Raw genomic sequence first — 20,412 nt, 5'->3', positions numbered from 1 at the left:
TAGAAAATAAAAAATATGATGATAGTCATTACTTATATTTAGGGGACTGCAATTTTCCATTCTGCTAACTCCGATATTTCTACAGCTTATTGTGAAATTGTTTTTTTGCTGCCGCCAGTCAAGATGTAAAAGGTACTGACTGATTATCTTTGAATGACGGCTGCAAAAAACCAATTTTCAGCGTGCAGCTCGCAACTACCGAGTAGAATAAGGAAAAACGCAGTAATCGGTTTCTGATGTCTTGTGGCAGATTGGGCACAGGAGAAACTGGAATACTTTCAAGCTCTTCTCATTTTTGAAATTAATTCTTCTCTTTTTTTTTAGGACAAAAAGCTAAAATATTAATATAGAACACCAACTTATTGTATTTCTAGTAAAAATATTATCGAAGTCAAGTTATTCTAAAGTTCCTAGTTTATAGACCATTTTAGTCTGGACATAACATTTTTTGATTTCAGAACGCACGTCATTCCCTACAGTATCATTATTTTCTTCGTTTTAATGGTTGCACACCTTTGACTAATGGTACAACTCAAACAAAGAATCTTATTTTAAAGAAAAAGTTATGTCTGAAATGGTCAGTCAAACATTACGTCTAAGATAAGTGTGACAGAGTCAAAAGACACTATTTTGGACAGTAATTATTTAGACATAAATCTATATTTTTAATTAGGAATGCCTCGTGTACACATAGGAATGTAATTCTTTAGTTAACTGTTTGCGTGGAAAATGCGTAAGCAAGAAATAATTTCCGTACGTAATTACATTACAGTGAGTCATGCCTAGGTTTGGCGCTTGTTTACGTAAGTTCGTGTTTGGGACATCCTGTTTGCGCCTAGGGCGTGCAACATTGCATAGGATGTGTAAGGTCTTAAGAATGCAGGTTTTTCCATAAAAATAGGCCCAAACTAAGCTTAAATCAGTGTAGTAAAAGTTCTTGAAGACGTTGCACATATCAAGACAAGGAATTCTCTACGATGTAAAGGTATGAATCTTTGAAGCCTTTTACACTTATACCTAGGATAGATTTAGGACAAATCTATGTTAATATCGTTAACTAGTGGTTATATTTTATAGCTTAGATTTTCTACATATTTGTTAAGCATTCGTTTCATGTTGTAGTAATTCTAGTCGCATTAGCGCGTAATTTAGTACAAAGTTATTCACGCAGTAGTAATTTAGTAATCACGCTGAGTGTATCTTGTCTTTTAAACTCTTTAAAACGTTTACTATAGGATCGCTACCGCCTTACTCGCTTGTTTAACCTTTTTACTACGATAAATAGCCTTAACTGCGGGATAAAAGACCTTTTCTTTCCAACCTTTAATTTGTTCGCTACTTAAACTCTACACTCAAGGTCATTGTCGCGACCGCGTGTTCAGTAAACCGTGTAATTCTTAGTTTGTCATAAACAAAGGTTAAAATACTTACCTAAAGCCATAGTTAACCTCTAGTCAATTTTTCCTATTGCTTTTTCCATTGGTTTAGTTCATTTTAAACGGTTTACCGACTTGTACATTAAATTTTGCAACCTAGTAATTTTCACTCGCGTATTGTAAACACTGCTAATCAGTATGCAATATTCAAATTACCTGTGACGTAATTTACGTATTTCCGTTTCTATTTATATCCAGCAAAACTGTATTTTATTCATAACTTTTTAGCTATTTAGATAAGCTACAAATTTATTTTATCTCATTGTAAATATTTTTCTTGTTTTCATTAGAGATATCCTGTAATCTCGTTCCCGTTTTTTTTCATGTATTGTAAAGTTGTGTGAATTTTTCAATAAATTCTTTTGTCAAAACCACTTGCAATCTGATTCATAGCTGAGCGCCTTGCCGCCGGTTACATAAGAGAGCTCTCTTATGCTAGCCTTTATTGTGCGCGAAAAACGAAAATTGAAAGGTGAAACTATATTTTATATCCTAGTAGGTAAAAGCTCTATCCTTTTTCAAAAATACCTTTTTAATCAAAACTATAAATTGTTTTTAAACCCTATTTTATCTATATGTTTTTCTCGTGTTTTTTGGGCTTGAGAATCCCACAGAAGAATATGAAGGAATAGCACTAGAGTATGGTTCGTATTCGGGTAAGATAGCGTGATCTTTCTTATCATTACTTCGTGAGGAAGCATCTGAATAATTATCATTGAAGGAAGAGAAGACAGGAGTTCGCAGTTCGACTGTTGAGCGGTTGTTCACTGAAGGACCTTTGCGGTGACTAAATTGGTTTCTTGTTCGATGAAAATCATGTCTTCTTGTCCTCATGTTGAGTCTATTAAACTCTGTTAAGAGTTCATCTTGATAATCACATTCCACATAACTAGCTTTGCAGTTTTGGGTATTGTTCACTAGACGTAGCATTGTTTCTAAGTCCCTAGTAGTACTGCTGTCTTTAGACCGAGCAGGGATTTCTTCATGTTTAGGTTGTTGTTTTCGTCTTCTAACATCTCGAAATGGTGACATGCTTCTTGCATGAACCTCTACGAATGATGGCATCTCTATTTCATCAGCGCTTGACCTCGCTTCCTCAAAACTCTGCAGTGAAACCTGTCTTTGTGACTTACTATCACTTCTTTCGGTAGTCTTCTCTGATTCCTGGTTCTTTTTGGCGGGAAATCGAATTGCGAAGCCATAACCTCCTCCATCAAGGTAGTCCATCTTGAAGGAATCAACCTTAGGGATATCAGGCTTGCTAGGCATGATGGTTAGGTTTGGGTGTGATATTGACCTGACACACTCGTTTTGTTTGTTACTGTGTTGTGCTCTGTTCATCATGTAGTAGGTCAGACGTCTTTGGGCTGTGACAAAATTCAGTTCTGTTGTGTTGGTGAAGGCAATCATGGCCTCGTTTGATTCATTAGGAGAGACATCTAGTGGGTACTATGAGAATGAAAAGGACTGTTAATCATTTTTTCCCTTTTCTCCTTTTTATTTCCAATTGCCTGACGTCACAGCATGTTTGCAGTGAGGAACAGAATCGATAAAAACAAGGGAAATTTTGACTAAATTTTGCTTTCAAATTGTCTAGTTTCCTTATGTTATTTGTCAATGTCTATCTTTCGATATTAATGGTATTTTGTGGTCATTCCTACCATCTCTGTTTTGCGCAGAAAAATGTGGTGATAAAAAAGCGATAGAAAAACTTACTTGAGACTCATTCTTTTCTTTTTCTTCTGCGGCCGCTTCCTTCTCAAGTTCTTTCTGCAGATTTACAAACCAATTTATTACAATTAAAACTCTAAAAACTAAATTGTATCGATTCCCTGAAACAACCTCTGGGCTGATCTAAGTCAGGGCATGGCTAACTCACAGATCAAACCCTGAAACAACCTCTGGGCTGATCTAAGTCAGGGCATGGCTAACTCACAGATCAAACCCTGAAACAACCTCTAGGCTGATCTAAGTCAGGGCATAGCTAACTCAAAGATCAAACCCTGAAACAACCTCTGGGCTGATCTAAGTCAGGGCATGGCTAACTCACAAATAGAACCCTGAAACAACCTCTGGGCTGATCTAAGTCAGGGCATGGCTAACTCACAGATAGAACCCTGAAACAACCTCTGGGCTGATCTAAGTCAGGGCATGGCTAACTCACAAATAGAACCCTGAAACAACCTTTGGGCTGATCTAAGTCAGGGCACGGCTAACTCACAGATGGAATAATTGGAATTTAGCGTCTTAGTCTTTAGAGGGAGGAAAACTGGAGAAAAAAACCCTCAAATCAAGGAAGACGGACCTAAGGAACTCTGCTCACATGTGATGTACAGTCAGAGGTGAGAGACGAGTGCACCAAATCCCCCTAAATTCTAGACCTTCGCAAAGTCCTTCGTCTCCATATTTAGTTCATGTGCAAATAAAGCATAGGCAGCCCAACTAGTAACACAAGGGCTGGAGCTGCTTTGAGCAGAACAACGAATTTTTTCCAGCTTGTTTCCCGCCAATTTTAGCGACCCAAAAACGGGTTACTGAACTATGTTCGCTCTCTTTAGAAATTTTAGAGCGTGCTACAGAAATACACCCCATTATTAACGCAAAACGCCAATGAAAATTCTGCAAGAGACAAGTCTACCTAAATTCCTTCATTACGATTTTTCAGTGGGATTTCACATAGTGGCTCTTCATCTTTTGTCAAGAAAACTGAATGAAGTTAGAATGCGAGCGGTCCCACTTTTCCCTCAGTAAGAGCAAGTGTTTTGGGATTCCTGTGGACGCGCGTAACTCGTTTTTACTGAGACTGGATCGAGGGAAGAGTGGGACCGCTCGCAGTCTAGAATGAAGTTGTTAGATTTACCTTTTTTGCTCTTTCTAATATCCGTTCTTCCGAGTAAGTCGGGATTCCGTTATTGAAGCGGTTTGTGTAAGGGTTGATGAATTTACCAAAACTTGTCCTGACTTTCTTCTAAGGGAGTTTAAAAAATAAGACAACGGTGAGAAACAAAACAAACGAACAAAAACAAAACAAGAAAAAGAAAAAAACAAAACAAAAACAAACAAACAAAACAAACAAAAACAAAAACAAACAAAAACAAAACAAACAAACACAAAACAAACAAAAAAAAAAAAAAACAAAACAAAACAAAACAAAACAAAAACAACAACAACAAACAAACAATAAGGACGAAAAATATTTTAAAAATAACAATACGACCTTTGCCTAAAATAAAGCTCTTGTGAAATACTTGAGTTGTTTATAATATACAACACCCACACCATACCACCTCAAATTACTTCACACAACATCACATCATACTATATTATATCCCACTACCCTCACAACGCACCACAACACACTATACCACACCACACTACCTAACATGAAACATCACATCACATCTCACCACACCAACTTATAACGCAACGCATCGATCAAACAATACTACACCACACCACAACACACCACACCACACCATGCCACAGCACACATAAAGTCCATACTATATCACATTTCATCCCACCACACCGCCTTATAACACGACACATCGATCAAACCATACTTCACCACACCACAACACACCACACCATGCCACAGCACACATAAAGTCCATACTATATCACATTTCATCCCACCACACCGCCTTATAACACGACACATTGATCAAACCATACTTCACCACACCACAACACACCACACCACACCACACCACACCACACCACACCACACATAACGTCCATACTACATCACATCACATCCCACACCACACCACACCACACATAAAGTCCATACTACATGACATTACATCACATCACACATAACATTACATTAGCTGCAACTTGCAATTCCGTGAAACTTAAAAGTTTACTTTGGACCACAAAAGAGTCAATAATATTTTCTTATTATTGATAACTTTTATAAGGATTTATAGTTTAATACTTTACTTTTTTTCGTTGTTTAAAGACTTGTTTTCTGGAGCAGTCTCTCTGTCAAGACAAGCATGCCTCGTTCATCAACAGGTAGTTTCAGAAGATTTAGGATGGAGTCGGTTGATTTTAAGATTATTATTATTATTATTATTATTGTTATTATTATTTTGTATTGTTTATCTTTATTGTACAGACATTATTTTGAGATGTTTGGTTGTTTATCGTTATTGCGCAGTCATTATTTAAAGTGTGTTTATTAATCTTTATTGTACAGTCATTATTTTAAGTACGTGGTTGTTTATCGTTATTGCGCAGTCATTATTTCAAGTGTGTGGTAGTTTATCTTGTGTGCGCAGTCATTATTTTAAGTGTGTGGTAGTTTATCTTGAGTGCGCAGCCATCATTTTAAGTGCGTGCAGTTTATCTTGTGTGCACAGTCATTATTTTAAGTGTGTGCAGTTTATCTTGTGTGCACAGTCATTATTTTAAGTGTATGCAGTTTATCTTGTGTGCGCAGTCATTATTTTAAGTGTTGCAGTTTATCTTGTGTGCGCAATTATTATTTTAAGTGCGTAGAGTTTATCTTGTGTGCGCAGTCATTATTTAAAGTGTTGCAGTTTATCTTGTGTGCGCAGTCATTATTTTAAGTGCGTGCAGTATATCTTATGTGCGCAGTCATTATTTTAAGTGTGTGCAGTTTATCTTGTGTGCGCAGTCATTATTTTAAGCGCGTGGGGTCTATCTTGTGTGCGCTTTTACAGTTCAGACATTTTTAAAAGAAAAGTTATGACTTGTTTGGACAGTTTAGATATTTTTTAGTCTCCTCGCAGCCACTACCAAGGAGTGAGCGTTGCGTGACGACACTAATAGCGGCTGTGAAGGAGTCTATATTGTAAGAATATATACTATAAGAATCTTTAATTTTTCATAGCTCGAACCTGCGCTTTCTTTTCAATTCAGGTTTTGTGCGTAAAAAATTTCATGATCAAGAAATAGGGGTTGACAAACAAACTGACCGACGCTTTCTTAGGTACACTGTCACGGTACAAAGACTAACCAAAGAATACTATAAACCACATGATCTACAGGAGGGTAATGATTACCGTGTTGTCTGTTTTAACTTGCTCTTCCTCTGACGCTTTTTCCTTGTTCTCCGGAACAGATTTCTAATAAAGAAATAAACTCAAAGTTAGACGATTTTATAATTTACCCTGCCTTATGTTAGGGGACGAGCCCAGAAGCTCGGGTATCTTATTCAGTCTTTTTTTAATGGCCGTTGATACGTTTAAACAATAGTTATGATACCATCCTACAAAGAAACACATATTTAGTCTTGGAACTTTTAACCCCCAAAAACCTTATTTCCAATCCTTACCGACAAGCTTTCCCACCAGTTTTCTTTTCTTTTCTTCTTCTTCTTCTTCTTTCTCTTTATCTCGCTCTGAAGGCAGATCAAAATATAATACAATTACGACTTACCGTATATGTTAATATGCACATTAAGAATCACTAATAAATTCCATAGACCGTTTTCTCAAGGTTGCGTGCGCATCCAATTTAAGGAGCTTGACGGGCCACGATACCAGAACAAGAGTATTATCATGTATTGCTATGAAATATTTTTCGATAAGAATTCATAAAAATTGATTATTCTCCTCCTTGAATATGAAACTATCTTCTCAATTTTACTGAATTTGCGTTTTTCAGTTTTGTGGCCCGTCAAGTTGGATGCGCACGCAACCTTGAGAAAACGGTCTGTTGGAATCTAGTAGTAGAAGAGCCACTCTGTGGAATCCACTGTTAATCCCATGATTTATTACATTTATTATTTATTATCTCTAATAGGAACACCTCAAGCTAATATTTTTTGGCCTCCGTTCAATGTTATCTGATTCGCGCGCCTGGATATCTTTTCGTACATCTTGAAACATGGATCCTCTGATCCATTGCCGAGACTAACATACTTTATTCACATGTGGAGTCCGCAGAAATGGAACCACAGGTAGCCCAAGCTCGGCATCAGCGTTAAAGATCCTAAAAAGTCGTGAAACTCGCTCCAATCATTACAAGGGACTAGTACTAGACGCAGCTAGTAAGTTACAATTGAAGTTTCTTCAATATTTACGCTGAAAATCGGCAATATACGAAATCTCGATACATCTTTTCTGCACTAATGCAAAGCTTGGGCTACCTGTGATGGAACCCGCAACCCAACCCGTAGGACTGAACAGTGGTAAAAGTCAGGTGAACGTTTTATCGATATGCTAACCACATATCCACTAATGTGTTATATTTTTGCATACTCACATTCGAATCCTTCTTGAACGATTCATCTTCTCCTGGTTCGCTGTCGGAATCACTAGAACTAAAACAGTAAAATATCTTCAATCTCGTAGAGTAAACCGGGTAACACGCATTACTATTTGAAGGCTGCAGTACAAGATATGATATAAATGGCGACTCAGGGTGTAGTGATTTTGGATTCTCTGTAATACAAGGTACCTTTACTTTCTTTTTTTTTTTCGCAAAACAATAGACAATAGTCCCCTTCACAGTTCCCTGCGCCATCTTGAAAGGTAGCCATGCCTTTGCATCGAAGCGAGACGAACGGTGAGCTTGCAATGATAGAGACCTTCTTTAACACATTGGACAATTATTCTCGTCTCTATCATTGCATGCTCACCGTTCGTCTCGCTTCGATGCAAAGGCACGGCTACCTTTCAAGATGGCGCAGGGAACTGGGGACTATTTTATCAAAACCTGAAACAACCTCTGGGCTGATCTAAGGCACGGCTAACTCACATATTGGATTGGAATTCAGCTTGTTAGGTTTTGTGGGGAGGAAAACCGAAGAACACGGAGGAAAAGACCTTGAGTCAAGGGAGAGACCTAACAAACTCTACTCAAACGTGCATGATGTCGAGTACAGGATCAAAGCTGACCCCAGAGGTGAGAGCACAACTCCACCCCTAGATTCCTCACTTAAAAATTCTTTACAAAAAAGTTTATAAACTTACTCAGATTCATCGTAACACTCGTTCAAATCAAGTCCTTCCAAAATCTTGATACAGTCATTAAACGAATCGACATGTATGCTCTTGACAGAGACTTCATAATCATGATTTCTGCTCGACGGGTTCCCTATAGTTCGTGCTTGCTTAACATCAACATCAATGTAGTTAACATCCTTCAGTCGAGGAGCGAGTCGAATACCACGTTGAGTGCTTTGCCCGGCGTTGATCGGTTGTTCTTTTTCGTTTGGTTCTGTCGTAGCAGATGTTTTGGCATTGGAATCATTGTCTGTAATTCGCTTGAAGTTTCCCATCGAGTGTCGTAGGATATCGCGAGTCATTTTACAGGCGAGTTCTACAAACGACTGCGTCATTTCGTTCCTGAAATGAATTGCAAGGACATTTCTACTTTATTACTAAATATGACATTACTTTCCCTCTTCTTCATACAGCATAGTTTTGCAAATAACTGGAAATACCATTTCGTTCCCATAAAGAATTTTGAAATTTGATTCATAACTCTGATTGCTTGTCTCTCTCTCTCTCTCATTTTTGCCTTGTTGTTTAAACATTCCATTATTACGTCACAGAAGCAAATCGATTATGACGTAAGAAAACGTAATAAAGCCCTCTCAAGCGCGCGCAAAAAAACAAATCTTATCGTTTCTCAATTTTTAATTTTACCACTAATTCTTCGACCTTAGATTATCTAAAAATTAGACGTAATTAATGTTTATGCTCTAACTAACTTAGCCAGAAGTAGTTGACACCTACGTCACTCGCAAACAATTGTCATGATTATATTCATGTCATCAACTGGCAAAGAAAATGGTAAAGATTTCATTATTAGCAGTAGGAATTTGACTATTTTGTTGCCTTTGCTAACGTTAACGTTGTTAACGTTGTTGTTATTGCTGCGGCTGATGTTGTTGTAATATACCTCTTTAACTTCGTTGTTTGTTGTTCACATTTCAGACCATGTGATGCCACTCTTGGGAGTCGATTTTTTCATATGTAAATATTTAAACATGTTCGTCATAAAAGAACAATTCTCAAGGGAATGTCATGTGATCTGAATTGGCAATATGCATACGAAGCTAAAGAGGTCTATTGCTAGTTGCAGTTGTTGCTACTGTTGTTGTTGTTGCTGTTGTTGTTGTGGTTGTTGCTACTGTTGTTGTTGTTGCTGTTGTGGTGGTGGTGATGATGGTTGTTATTTTGTTATTTTTGCGTCTTCTCACCTGTTAGCACTTTTAGCTTCAGAGTATTCCATCAGCACCTCACAGAAATGACGACCCATATCTTGGAAGTCACGTGTATTGAAATGACGCCCCCTCTCCCTGCGACAGAAAGAGCGAAAAGTTCAAAGTAAAGTCTCTCTCATTGTTAGAGTGGTTTTCGACCAATCACAACGTACGCGTAGTTATGGTAACTGTAAGAAATGCCACGGCTATAACACGACTACATCCAACGATTATTCAAATTGGTCGCCAAATTTCGATTCGGTATATGGGAATGGGAGTGAATGGATGGGAATGAATCGCAAATGAAAATCGAACCGCGTTTGGGCCACAAAAGGCTAGGTGTTACTCTACAGTTACTAGTCAGTCAAGACAAACTAACTCACATGTCTCCGAAATTAGCTCCACAGAATGTAGCCTCCATAGTAAAGCTGTTGGCGATTCCCAGTTGACGCCACATGACCACACGAGCTGTGGATTCTTTACACTTGCGAACGATGAACTTACATCCTTGGAATGAGAATTTATCGGGAGCCTAGAAGAGTCACATAAAACAAGTGTGTGAGGTCACTGGGGATCAAACTATTGACCTCTTGCTTAGCAGGCAGCACACTAACCAACCAAGCCACACTTGCTCCTTAAAACGAGTGTGTGAGGTCACAGAGCATCAAACTATGGTCCTCTTCAAGGGCGGATCCAGGGTTTTTTTGAAGGGGGGTCTCAGGGGTAAATTTTGTGGGCAAAGGAATCCCAGTCGCATTTTTACCACAAGAAGCCCATTTGACCTCAGGAATGACAGGGGGGTCGTGACCCCCCCCGACCTTCCCCCTGGATCCGCCCTTGCTCTTGCTTAACAGGCAGCACACAAACCAACCAAGCCACACTTGCTCCTTAAAACAAGTGTCTGAGGTCACTGAGGATCAAACTATGAACCTCTTGCTTAGCAGGCAGTACACTAACCAATCAAGCCACCCTTGCTCCTTAAAACGAGTGTGTGAGGTCACTGAGGATCAAACTGTGGTCCTCTTGATTAGCAGGCAGCACACTAAACAATCAAGCCACCCAGTCTCTTTCTGTGGTTTTATTAGCACGCAAATCAGGGGCAGGGGATGGGGGTACAGAAAATTGATTGGACTCATGATCTAATTGAATCCATGTACTCACTCGTTGAGACATCATCCAAGGAAAGAGGCGTTCTTCCAGGAAGTTAGTGACTGATCCCACCTTGGGATCTTCAGTACAGCCGTACATAAACACATTGGGCTTACGGCTATGTCCATGAAGGTCACAGTAGATACTGACCTACGAATGAAAAGTGAAAATGATATCAAAAAATGGGAAAAAGAAATGGGAAAGGAAGAGGGATTAGGAAAACGAGTGAGTAAACTGACTTGGAAAAAAGAACAGCGCAAAGAAATAAGAAAGAGCTGCAGATTCACTAGAAAAAGGAACGGAAAAATGACTTGAAAAATAGGAAAGTGGGTGAGAAAGAAATTGAAAAGTGTTTAGAAGTGGGAAAAAAGTAGAAGAAAAATGAAAAATGAATAGAATGCGCTGCTACAGGGCTGTCTCTCACCACTGTGTAGTTAATGCCCGGGGTCGCGGGCTCGATTATCGACTGAACTACACATTTGAGTTGAGTTTGTTTGATGTATTGTTTGTTCTCTCCCTTGCCACGAGTGTTCCCCGGATTTCCACACACCGTGAAAATCAAAATGTGAAATAGTAAATGTAGCTGTAGAACGTGTGAAGCAAACCTCACGAAAGAGCCCCGTATGTGGAGTAAGGGTGGAACATAAGGGAAATAATAACAAATGAAGAGAAAAAATTATAGCACTAACCAGGTGATCTCGGTGAACGCGCGCAAAGGATTGTTGTAGTTGATCAGGCGGTCCTAGTATCAGTTGTTTATCGGCGAACAAAGAGCTATTATTTCACGGTAATTTCATAAAAAAATTGAAACCGCAACCACCATTTGACCCATAGGTATTCGTTATGAGAATAGGTAGAATTTTAAATGTATTGCTAGTCTATGAAGTAGCTAGGGAAGCAAAGATTCAGAGTAATTTTTTTCTGACTTCGGTTGCCATGTTTTTTCTCGATGGACCGCCTGATCAGATTTCGTCCTGCGCGATGATTGGCTGGATTTTGATGGGCTGTCAAAACGAGATCACCTGGAAAATGTTCTTCCCTACTGTCTAGAAAACCCCGTTAAAATAGAGTGGGAGAACGGTGATGAAATTTCCCGATATATTTTTATTGCTGTCGATCCGCGCGCACGCTCAATCACTACGTCACAATTAAAGTAATTATTAGACAGGAAGCCCAATATTTACAACACCTACCTCGTGGATTTCCCTGAAAGATTCGAGCATCTTCTTGGTGTGCCATACGGTAGGGAAATTATCCTGACGTCAGGAAAATAATTCAATTAATCTCTATAAATAAATATACAATACGACGTGTACTACCCTTTTTACTTGGAAATCAAGGGTGCTGTAGAGGTATTGCTCTCACCTCTGGAGTCGATCTCAGGCTCGATTTCTAGACCTGCACTTGTAATCCCCGGGGGGGATTACACTCGTGTTAAATTTTTAAAAATACCGGAAGTCTTTTAAAAAGAGGATGTTGGACGATTTTTAACCCCTAAGAAATATACTAAAAGACACCAAGGAATGCTGAAATTCTAAAGTTCAATTTCAACCCCCTAAAAATGTCCAGTTCGCTGATTTTTACCCCTAAGAGAAACGATGAGAATAGAGGCTGAGCACCATCACGTGATGGCAGCCATGACAGGAGGCAGGAACGTAACAATGGAATCTGGTATCGTCTGATTTACATGAGAAAGAATTCAGTTTCCCAGAGGAGAAAGACTCTACGGTATGCCTCCTGTCATGGCTGCCATCACGTGATGGTGCAAAGCCTCTATACCCGATACTCAGTTTACCCCGGAGTCCCCTACCCCCGGGTTTGGAATCACGTGTGAGTAGAGTTTTTTAAAAAATTTTTGCGGATTCTCAGGAATCGAACCTGATACTCGAACTGTAGAGCTTACAGTCGTGAAAGACGAACGCTTTACTGCTATGACACCTTGGCTTTGCCACACATAATTTTGATGCAATCTCGTAACCAGAGCCTGCGTTTCTTCTGGCCTACGGCGAAGAACGAGGGCTCTAGCATAATCCATTTTTTGGTGCATGCGCAGTTTTCCGGAAGTGAAATATAATCAATGAAAATCATGCTTGTAAACAGAGTTCTGTGTTTTTTCCGATCAAAATAAAAATTAGATATTGGGAACATATTTTTTATTTTTGGCAAGCCTTTTAACGCATCCGCTCCTATACCGGAAGTCCATTAAATCCTGGTCTCAAAAAATGGATTATGCCAGAGCTCTCGTTCTTCGCCGCAGACCTGAAGAAACGCAGGCTCTGGGTACGAGATTGATTTTGGTCCCGTAAATAAAAAAACAGGAGTTATACTCCATCCAATGCACCCTTATCAAAATTGTCTTGAATGCGAAGGCTTACATGGAAATACAAAAGTAATGTTACAAATTCCATCGAGAAAAAGTCTGATTTCTTTTGTATATTCCTAGGTTAGCCTTGCATCCAAGTTCTTTTTGAGGGACCATTTCTGGATGGTACTGATTTTCCATCCCTACCTTATCAGGTTCCTTATACGTCCTGTTGAGGTCTTTCGCCGCCAGGTTAGTCCGATAGTTACCTACGATGACCCCGTCAGGATTCAGCATTGGCACTATCTTGAAAACGAACCTCCTTCGAAGGTTCTGTACGTAAAAATATACAGTGAAAACATAAGCATTATCAGGAATCTCCGGCCTGATGGAAAGAATAAGATTCTTTATTTGAGTTGTGTGGTAGGCGATAACTCGGTTACTCGAGCACTCTTCGCAGATACCCAAATATTTGCATATAAAGTAGACGCTCTATGAGCGTGCACTCGGGCTTCCAAGTATTTGTTTCTAGATTTTGCGAGCCTTCGTTATTATAAAGTCAGTAGCAAAGCGTATGCGCGCTAGCAACCATTAGGCGAATTTTGATGGTTCAAAATAAAATAAGAATAAACAAAGGCCATTTTAAAACTCGGGTATTCCAAAGGAAGCCCGAGTAATCATGACGAGGAGTTGCTTCTCACCTCGGCGATTTTATCGCTACTAGTCAAGTAATCCAAGACACCTTTCATCATCCAACTCGCATTAGTCTCCCCGGGATGCACGCGGGCACTGATGACCACCCCCGATTTCTTGTGGTCTGGAACTAGAATCACTTCATTTTAGTAAAATACGCAGACTTTAATAAGAGCAAACTAGTGAACTATAGAACGTATTCATGGCATCCATGTTGTAGGGCATGTTTTCGCGTGATCATAACAAGAGATTTCATTTTCAAAGGAGAGGTATTGAGTGTGATGCTTTCTGTTTTCCCATTTCAGACAACGTGTCATTCCTGATGTATCATTTCTTTGCTTAGGGACGGACCATTAGATTTTTGAGGAGGGGGGTTGGGCAATTTATTCTGGACAGGAATTTATTTTTACGCCTCATGGCTGTTCAGAAATTTTTTTGGACATAGTTTGAAATTTTTTTCTGGCACTTTTTTTATGCAGGATTTTTTTTCACTCTATAAAGGTGTGCTCGAATTTTTTGTGGTTTTTGCCCACCCCTCCCCCCTCAAAAATCTAATAGTCCGTCCCTTATGGGTTACACATGAGAAGCTACATAAATATGCATATAAATGAATACAAAGAATCTTATTCTCAAAAAATGACACGTGGTCTGAAATAAGAAACATTTCGCCCAAGTCGATGAAGTCTTGGTTTGTCCCACAACACGTTGCCATCAAATCAGTATATTACAAATGCTGTATTCTGATTGGCTATAATGTACTACTCTAAATGAATCATACCCTGTGATGACGTAATGGTCAGTACGTAGCAGTTGTTTCCTGCCAAAGTCTTGCACAATACCTATAAACCATTAAGATATATTAGGCATATCTAGTTGAAAAAAAATTTTTCTTTATTTTATTTATCAAACTTTGCCCAAGTTAAACGTCCAAATATGAAAAATACAAAAAAAGCATCTAATTCTACAGTTTTGTTTTGCTTTTTTTTCTGCTGAAGGGGGCTTCAGCCCCCCTTTGCCCCCCCCCCCCCCTCGGATCCGCCCTCGTAAGGACACCCAGTATCGAACATTTTAACAGGTCTCTTAGGGGGAGGGGGGGGGGGGGCAGGTCTCTTAGGGGGAGGGGGGGCATCCACTAGTGCCCTTCACTTAATAAAACTGAGCCCATATTTTTGGCCACTGTTTTTGCCCCCAATATAAAGTACCTCCTTCCTGACGTGCTGTGAAGTAGCTGGACTATCCACCAAGGTTCTCAAATAGAATTCCAAGTCCGAATAGGAGTATGGGTAGCAGTGTGCAAGGTAACAAACATCCCCTGCACGTGGGAATTCCTGCAGAAAATCAATATCATTATCCTATATGCATCAGTCATTTTCATGCTAGGTAAATAAAAATGGGATAATTGCAACCGTGTTCAGGGGGATATTCCCTTTCTCGGTGAGAATGCATTAAAACATAGAAGGTATTTCAAGGGATCTTGTTATGAGTAAAAGTGGATTTTCATTTATTCTCTCTTTCATTTATAGTCATTATTGATTGCTGTTTCCCCTTTTCTTTCTTTTTTTTTCCGTTCAATCTTTCGTTTGTGGTTCGTTCTTTCGTTTGTTCCTCTCTTCTTTTCTTTTAATTTTTTGTACTTTTCTTTTTCCACCCCGTATCCCCTCCATTTTTCGTTTTCATGCCTCTCCTTTTTTTCCCTTTCTTTCTTTCTGGCTTTTTCCATTTACTTTCTATCCTTCCTTTTTACCTCTCCATTTTTCCCTTGCCATTCTCACCCACCCTTTCTCTCATTCCCTCCATCCTGCCTCTTCTTTAAATATTCAAAGGCCTGTATTCCTTACCACTTTGAAGCTCAATATATAGTAAGCCAATTCTTTTGCAAGGAGAGGATCTTTGTGTGAAGTATTTCTTGAATAGGTGATGCCATGCCCAGTTCTTTTCCATCCTACATTATTATCTCCCGCAAGCTTCTGAGAATATAGAAGTGGTTTCATTCCTGCAAAAATATTGATTTATTAAAATCTGATCCATATGTTTTCTTTGTGAAAAGGATTGCTTCATATCATCTAACCCTGACTCTTCTTCAAAAGAGGCCAGAACAAAAATACTAAGGTAGCAGTTATCAAAGTAGAGCACACAATGATATATTCCTTTTCTTTAGAAGAATGATATGAGTAAGGCTCTATGGGTCGAAAGATGCTTGTTGACTCATTTGCATCACATTCTTTCATCGAATTCTTTCTCATGTAAACCATATTAGACCAGATTCAATTGTTTCTGCCTCCTGTCATGGCTGTCAAAGCCTGTATATGATAAAACTCTTTACAATATTGGCTCAATACAGCTCAATATAACTCTACACAATATAACTCAATACAGCTCAATATAACTCTATACAATATAACTCAATATAACTCAGAACTCACCATAATTATATAAACTATCTCTTTTTAAAAGATTGACAATATTGAACTTGTAGGATACCCCAGGAACCATGTTCTCAACACGGAAATAATACCTGAAAAAAGAAAGGATAATATAAGCTATTATCATAGAAACATGAAACATATCAAAAGTCTAACTCACCCCTTGAATCATGGTTATTTAATGAATGGGGCTGGGTATGTGTGAGAAAATTGAGGGGGGGGGGTAAATTTAGTGACCATGAAAACGGGGGGGGGGGGGGGGGGATGAAATTTAGAACTTTTTTGGATTCATGAGGCAAAAACCCAGATGTCTTTGTAGAGAGGTGCCTTGCATGGGACTCTAGGTTCATTCATGCCCACCCTCTTGGTCCTTTGTCTTGCATTATTATTATTTTCTTTAGTATATTGTCAATTCTCTTTGTCGTTTAGAAATTTGAAGGCCAATAAAGCTGTTGAAAAAGCTTTTGAAAATGTATCTAAATAAATAAAAAAATCAAAATGTTTTGGTAGTGTGCTATCTGTAAGATGCAGTGATAATTGCCTTATAAATATAAGATACCTCAAGCACAAATTCTTACCATTGGGTATGCCTCTTGGTATAAAGATCAGTGGTCAATATCAAGTCATATTCACACCGTCCACTAATTGGCAAAATAACAGGATAAAATATATTACATGTCAACAACACATGTACATAAGTATTAAATATTACAGTGTACAATATTACAAGGTATGACCACATTTAATGTATTCACATACTTATGCACGGGCTTTTTGCTACTAAAAGACCCGGGGGGATGGGGGTACTCCCCTGTATTCACTATACGGGTACGTGCCGCCAAATAGGGTATGGTTTTCAGTGATTCTACTCTGGAACAGGGTATATAAAATCGCACTCGCTCTGGAACACAGTATATGAAATCACGCTCTCTCCTCTCTGGAACAGGGTTTTCAGCAATCTTGCTCTGGAACAGGGTATGAATTTCAGCGATTTTTACTCTGGAACAGGGTCAGGGTTCAGAGGGCTCAGCGGCACATCCCTACCCTAAACGGGCAAGAGTACCCCCCCGGGCTAAAAGAGCATTTGCACCCCTTATTTGGTAAAACCATCCAGCTTCTCAATGAAATATGTCAGTTTAACATTAAGAACCTGTTTTGTGCATTGTGCTGTAAATATATAACAAAAATAAAATAGTAGAAAAACTATTATGTGGTTTCCCACTTATTTTGAAAAAATCATTTCTCATTCATTTCCCATCAATTTCTTATTTATTTCCCATTTATTTATACTCACATTCTTTTTGCTTGTTGAAGGTTGCCACATTCAAACCGTGACTCAAATTTTAGGCTAGGGAAACAACCAGTGGGAGCTGTAGGGCAGAGCTGTTAAAACACAAGATAAATGGATTAATAATATCTTCTAAGCTGTTCACAATCTCATATATAGCTGATCAGGAGGGTATGGTTGGATTTTCCAAGGGGTGAGGAGGTTCTGCTGAGGGTATATTGTGTGGTTCCAGAAGATATCTATACATCTCCAATGAAGGGGACAGGAATTTCCATGACATTGTGGAAACTATGAAAGACGTTCTTAATAATTTATCCAATATTGTTTACACACTAAGTGTTATAGTTTTAACCCATTTAATTGATAATGTAAGAATTAATCCAGGGCATGGGCCTTGCGAGGGGGGGATGGGGGGTGAAGGGGGCCAATGGAGGCTCACGACCCCTCACCCTCACCCCCCCAAAAAGTAAAAACCTGTAGATGTTGCAGGAAACTCTAAAGATGAATTGCGCAGTTTTGTGTTTTGGTGGGAAAATGGTATATCCCCTGCCCCCTATGACTGAGACCTATCTACCTCTTATCACTAACTTCACAGCAGTGATTGGTTGGCTAGCCACCCCAGGGGCGCATTCAGAATTTTTAAAAAGTGGGTGACAGTTATAGGATAACTCACATCATTACCACAGGAGACCCATAAAATGGTGAAAAAAGGCATCTCTAATTGAAGGAAATAAAATTTTAAAGCTTCAAGTAAACTGAGTGAAATCTTGTCCAGATAAAATGTTTTTAGCGTATTAGGAAAGGTATGTTATTTATCAAGGGAAAGGACTTTGGGACTTCAGAGGCGAGGGTCATTTGAAATAGTTTGTCCCAAAGGGGGCAACCCCCCTCACCACCATTGGATCTGCTCCTCCACCCCTTAAGAATATAAGTAGAGGAAGCTAATACCGGCGGCTGCTTGCCGCCCTCTTTCGATCATCCTTTATCTGCTACTGGGAATATGCAAGCAGATTTTCAATCCACATATTTCTACTTTACCTTGGTATTAGATCTTTCATACACTGTCATTGTCCCTCTCCAAGGCTTTGGAAAAAGGCTGTTATCTTCCTCTCTAATTATGTTCTTTGCCGCTGGAAAATAACATTTACATTAGAATACCATCCTGGGAATCGGAAAACAGTCAAAAGATGCTAGAAATGATCTAGTTAGATCCTTTACCAAGGGAGCTTCTATTCATTGTACTTTGGAAATTTCTGCAATTATTTAATTTTAGTCCTAATTTTACTTATACTCTCAAAACAATTTTAAAATATTAGAAAAATTTCATTATTTGAAAATAAAGATTCATAATCGAAAAAATAAATATCCGTAAATTTTCATAGAGATCGAGTTAATTGCATTCCTACTCACAGAGTCAACATTTAATTTGTTTACGCATATTTAAAGAAAGATCCTAAAAAGACCATTGAAAAAACGAGCAAACACAAAGGTAAATATTATAAATTTGAAACAGTAAACAAATCTGTGGGAAATTTGAGCTTCTGAAGTAAAGAATGCAGTAATGTCGTAAATGTACACACGCGAAAATCTTGTCATTTCCGATTAAAGAGTTGAACTTTGGGCCCCCCAAATCGTTGAAGCGTTGAGTAATTTCACTACTACTTGCTTTTCTTGAAAGCCTCTTGACTAAATTATCTTTAAATGATCGGAAAGTGGACTGAAAATAGCTTAGAAGTTGACAAAACCTTCATTTTCTAAGATTCCCTATTTGCACTTGTAAATTCATCATAAACAACACCCATCGTTTTAAATTGACCTTTTATAGGCTTTATACACGGGCTTTATATCAAGAAAAATATTATTTTCTAAGATATCTCACCATAATGAAAACGATTTTTTTTCATAACAGAGCTCTTACCGGCAGAGTTTAGAGGTTCAGTAAAATCGGGTGCTTTTTCAATGTGTTTTTGGTTGGAATAAAGAGGTAGATGGTCTTTAGGCCAATAAGGACCTGCAATTTCGTGGCTTTTGCCTTGAGAATCAACCCATATTGATCCAGGAGCTTGTTTATAAGGCTTAGGTTTTACAGATTGTTCAGATGTCTTATTTCCGATACTTTCTAAAGCTGCCCTCGTGTAGGGACTAAAGTGTTTATTAAATTCATTAGACAAGGGGTCAAAATCCAGATCTTCTTCATCGTTTGTCCGTCTTCCATTCTGTATGCGTGAGTACGACTGTAGGCCATATTTTTTGGATATCGGATTTCTCTTCGTGTTAAAACTTTCTTCGTTGTCATCTATGGTTGAACTACGACTTCTGTTATTAGTATTAGTAGTTTTGTTTTGACTATTGCTTTGAATACGTTGTTCTTCCTCCAACTTTTGTTCCCGAAGTCTTTTTTTCTTGATGTTCGGTGGCGTCCCAAGAAACTCACGAACTTGACTCTGTAAATTTAACTCCACAGATTTCCTGATTGACTCAATCCAAGCTTGTCGTTCGTCCTCAGTAGTGAATAATTCCTTTGCTTTCTTCTCAGACATCTTAGTTATCTCTTCTCTAAGTTGCAGCGGAGTCTTGGACGTATTCCATGCAACACGCTCCTCTGCGAGAAGCCGTTCACTAACCTCACTGACATATTCACTAGCTTTTTTAATCTTGTCAAAAAAGATTAACTCTTCCACGGTTCTTTTACTCTCAGAGCTCATGCTCCGTCAATAACACAAATTAGACCGCCAGTGTTGTTTACCAAGAGATTACGAGTAAAGAGAAAAGTCTATGTAAAGAAGAACTTGGCATCTGCTCGTCGACTAGTAACACTCCTCCGTGTCTACTCAACAATGCATCGTTGCCATGGTATCGCCGACCGCGCGCACAATATATTCATTACATGTCACTAGCTTTTCTTTAGACTACTTGCCCAATTAAACAAATTCGTC

General features: G+C 38.8%; 1 protein-coding gene across 3 annotated transcripts; it reads right to left on the bottom strand.

Moving 5' to 3' along the window:
• Nucleotides 1–641: 641 nt before the first annotated feature.
• LOC116286456 (uncharacterized) lies at nucleotides 642–20,292 on the bottom strand. Of its 3 annotated transcripts, XR_016119622.1 has the most exons (23): nucleotides 19,395–20,292; nucleotides 18,515–18,606; nucleotides 17,483–17,571; nucleotides 16,767–16,829; nucleotides 16,189–16,280; nucleotides 15,604–15,758; nucleotides 14,968–15,093; nucleotides 14,544–14,604; nucleotides 13,774–13,895; nucleotides 13,280–13,405; nucleotides 11,964–12,026; nucleotides 10,783–10,920; nucleotides 10,005–10,153; nucleotides 9,619–9,717; nucleotides 8,384–8,758; nucleotides 7,674–7,731; nucleotides 6,742–6,807; nucleotides 6,470–6,532; nucleotides 5,382–5,423; nucleotides 4,297–4,404; nucleotides 3,153–3,206; nucleotides 1,432–2,885; nucleotides 642–1,017 (listed from the first exon to the last, which is right to left on the bottom strand). XR_016119622.1 is itself a non-coding variant. In XM_089029300.1 (22 exons), exons 1-22 carry the CDS (start codon nucleotides 20,179–20,181, stop codon nucleotides 2,004–2,006), a joined length of 3,810 nt encoding a protein of 1,269 aa, XP_088885426.1. In that variant the 5' UTR covers nucleotides 20,182–20,292; the 3' UTR covers nucleotides 642–2,003. The 3 variants fall into 3 exon arrangements, 2 of the variants coding, with proteins under 2 accessions (XP_088885426.1, XP_088885427.1); XM_089029300.1 differs by having other exon boundaries at nucleotides 642–2,885; XM_089029301.1 differs by lacking the exon at nucleotides 5,382–5,423 and having other exon boundaries at nucleotides 642–2,885.
• Nucleotides 20,293–20,412: the final 120 nt, after the last annotated feature.

The sequence above is a fragment of the Actinia tenebrosa genome, unplaced genomic scaffold, assembly GCF_029948245.1.
Source record: "Actinia tenebrosa isolate PJP-AT-01 unplaced genomic scaffold, QUT_ActTen_1.0 PGA_scaffold13__45_contigs__length_12533684, whole genome shotgun sequence".
Lineage (NCBI taxonomy): Eukaryota > Metazoa > Cnidaria > Anthozoa > Actiniaria > Actiniidae > Actinia > Actinia tenebrosa.
This window is presented reverse-complemented; position numbering and strand designations above follow the sequence as displayed.

Excerpts from the sequence above, each read along its gene's own strand:
- LOC116286456 (XM_089029300.1), bottom strand. The coding sequence starts at position 20,181 with ATGAGCTCTGAGAGTAAAAGAACCGTGGAAGAGTTAATCTTTTTTGAC. Across the intron at positions 17,572-18,514 it reads ATGAAAGATCTAATACCAAG|CTCTGCCCTACAGCTCCCAC; the intron begins GTAAAGTAGAAA and ends GTGTTTTAACAG. Across the intron at positions 8,759-9,618 it reads GAAGCTAAAAGTGCTAACAG|GAACGAAATGACGCAGTCGT; the intron begins GTGAGAAGACGC and ends AATTCATTTCAG.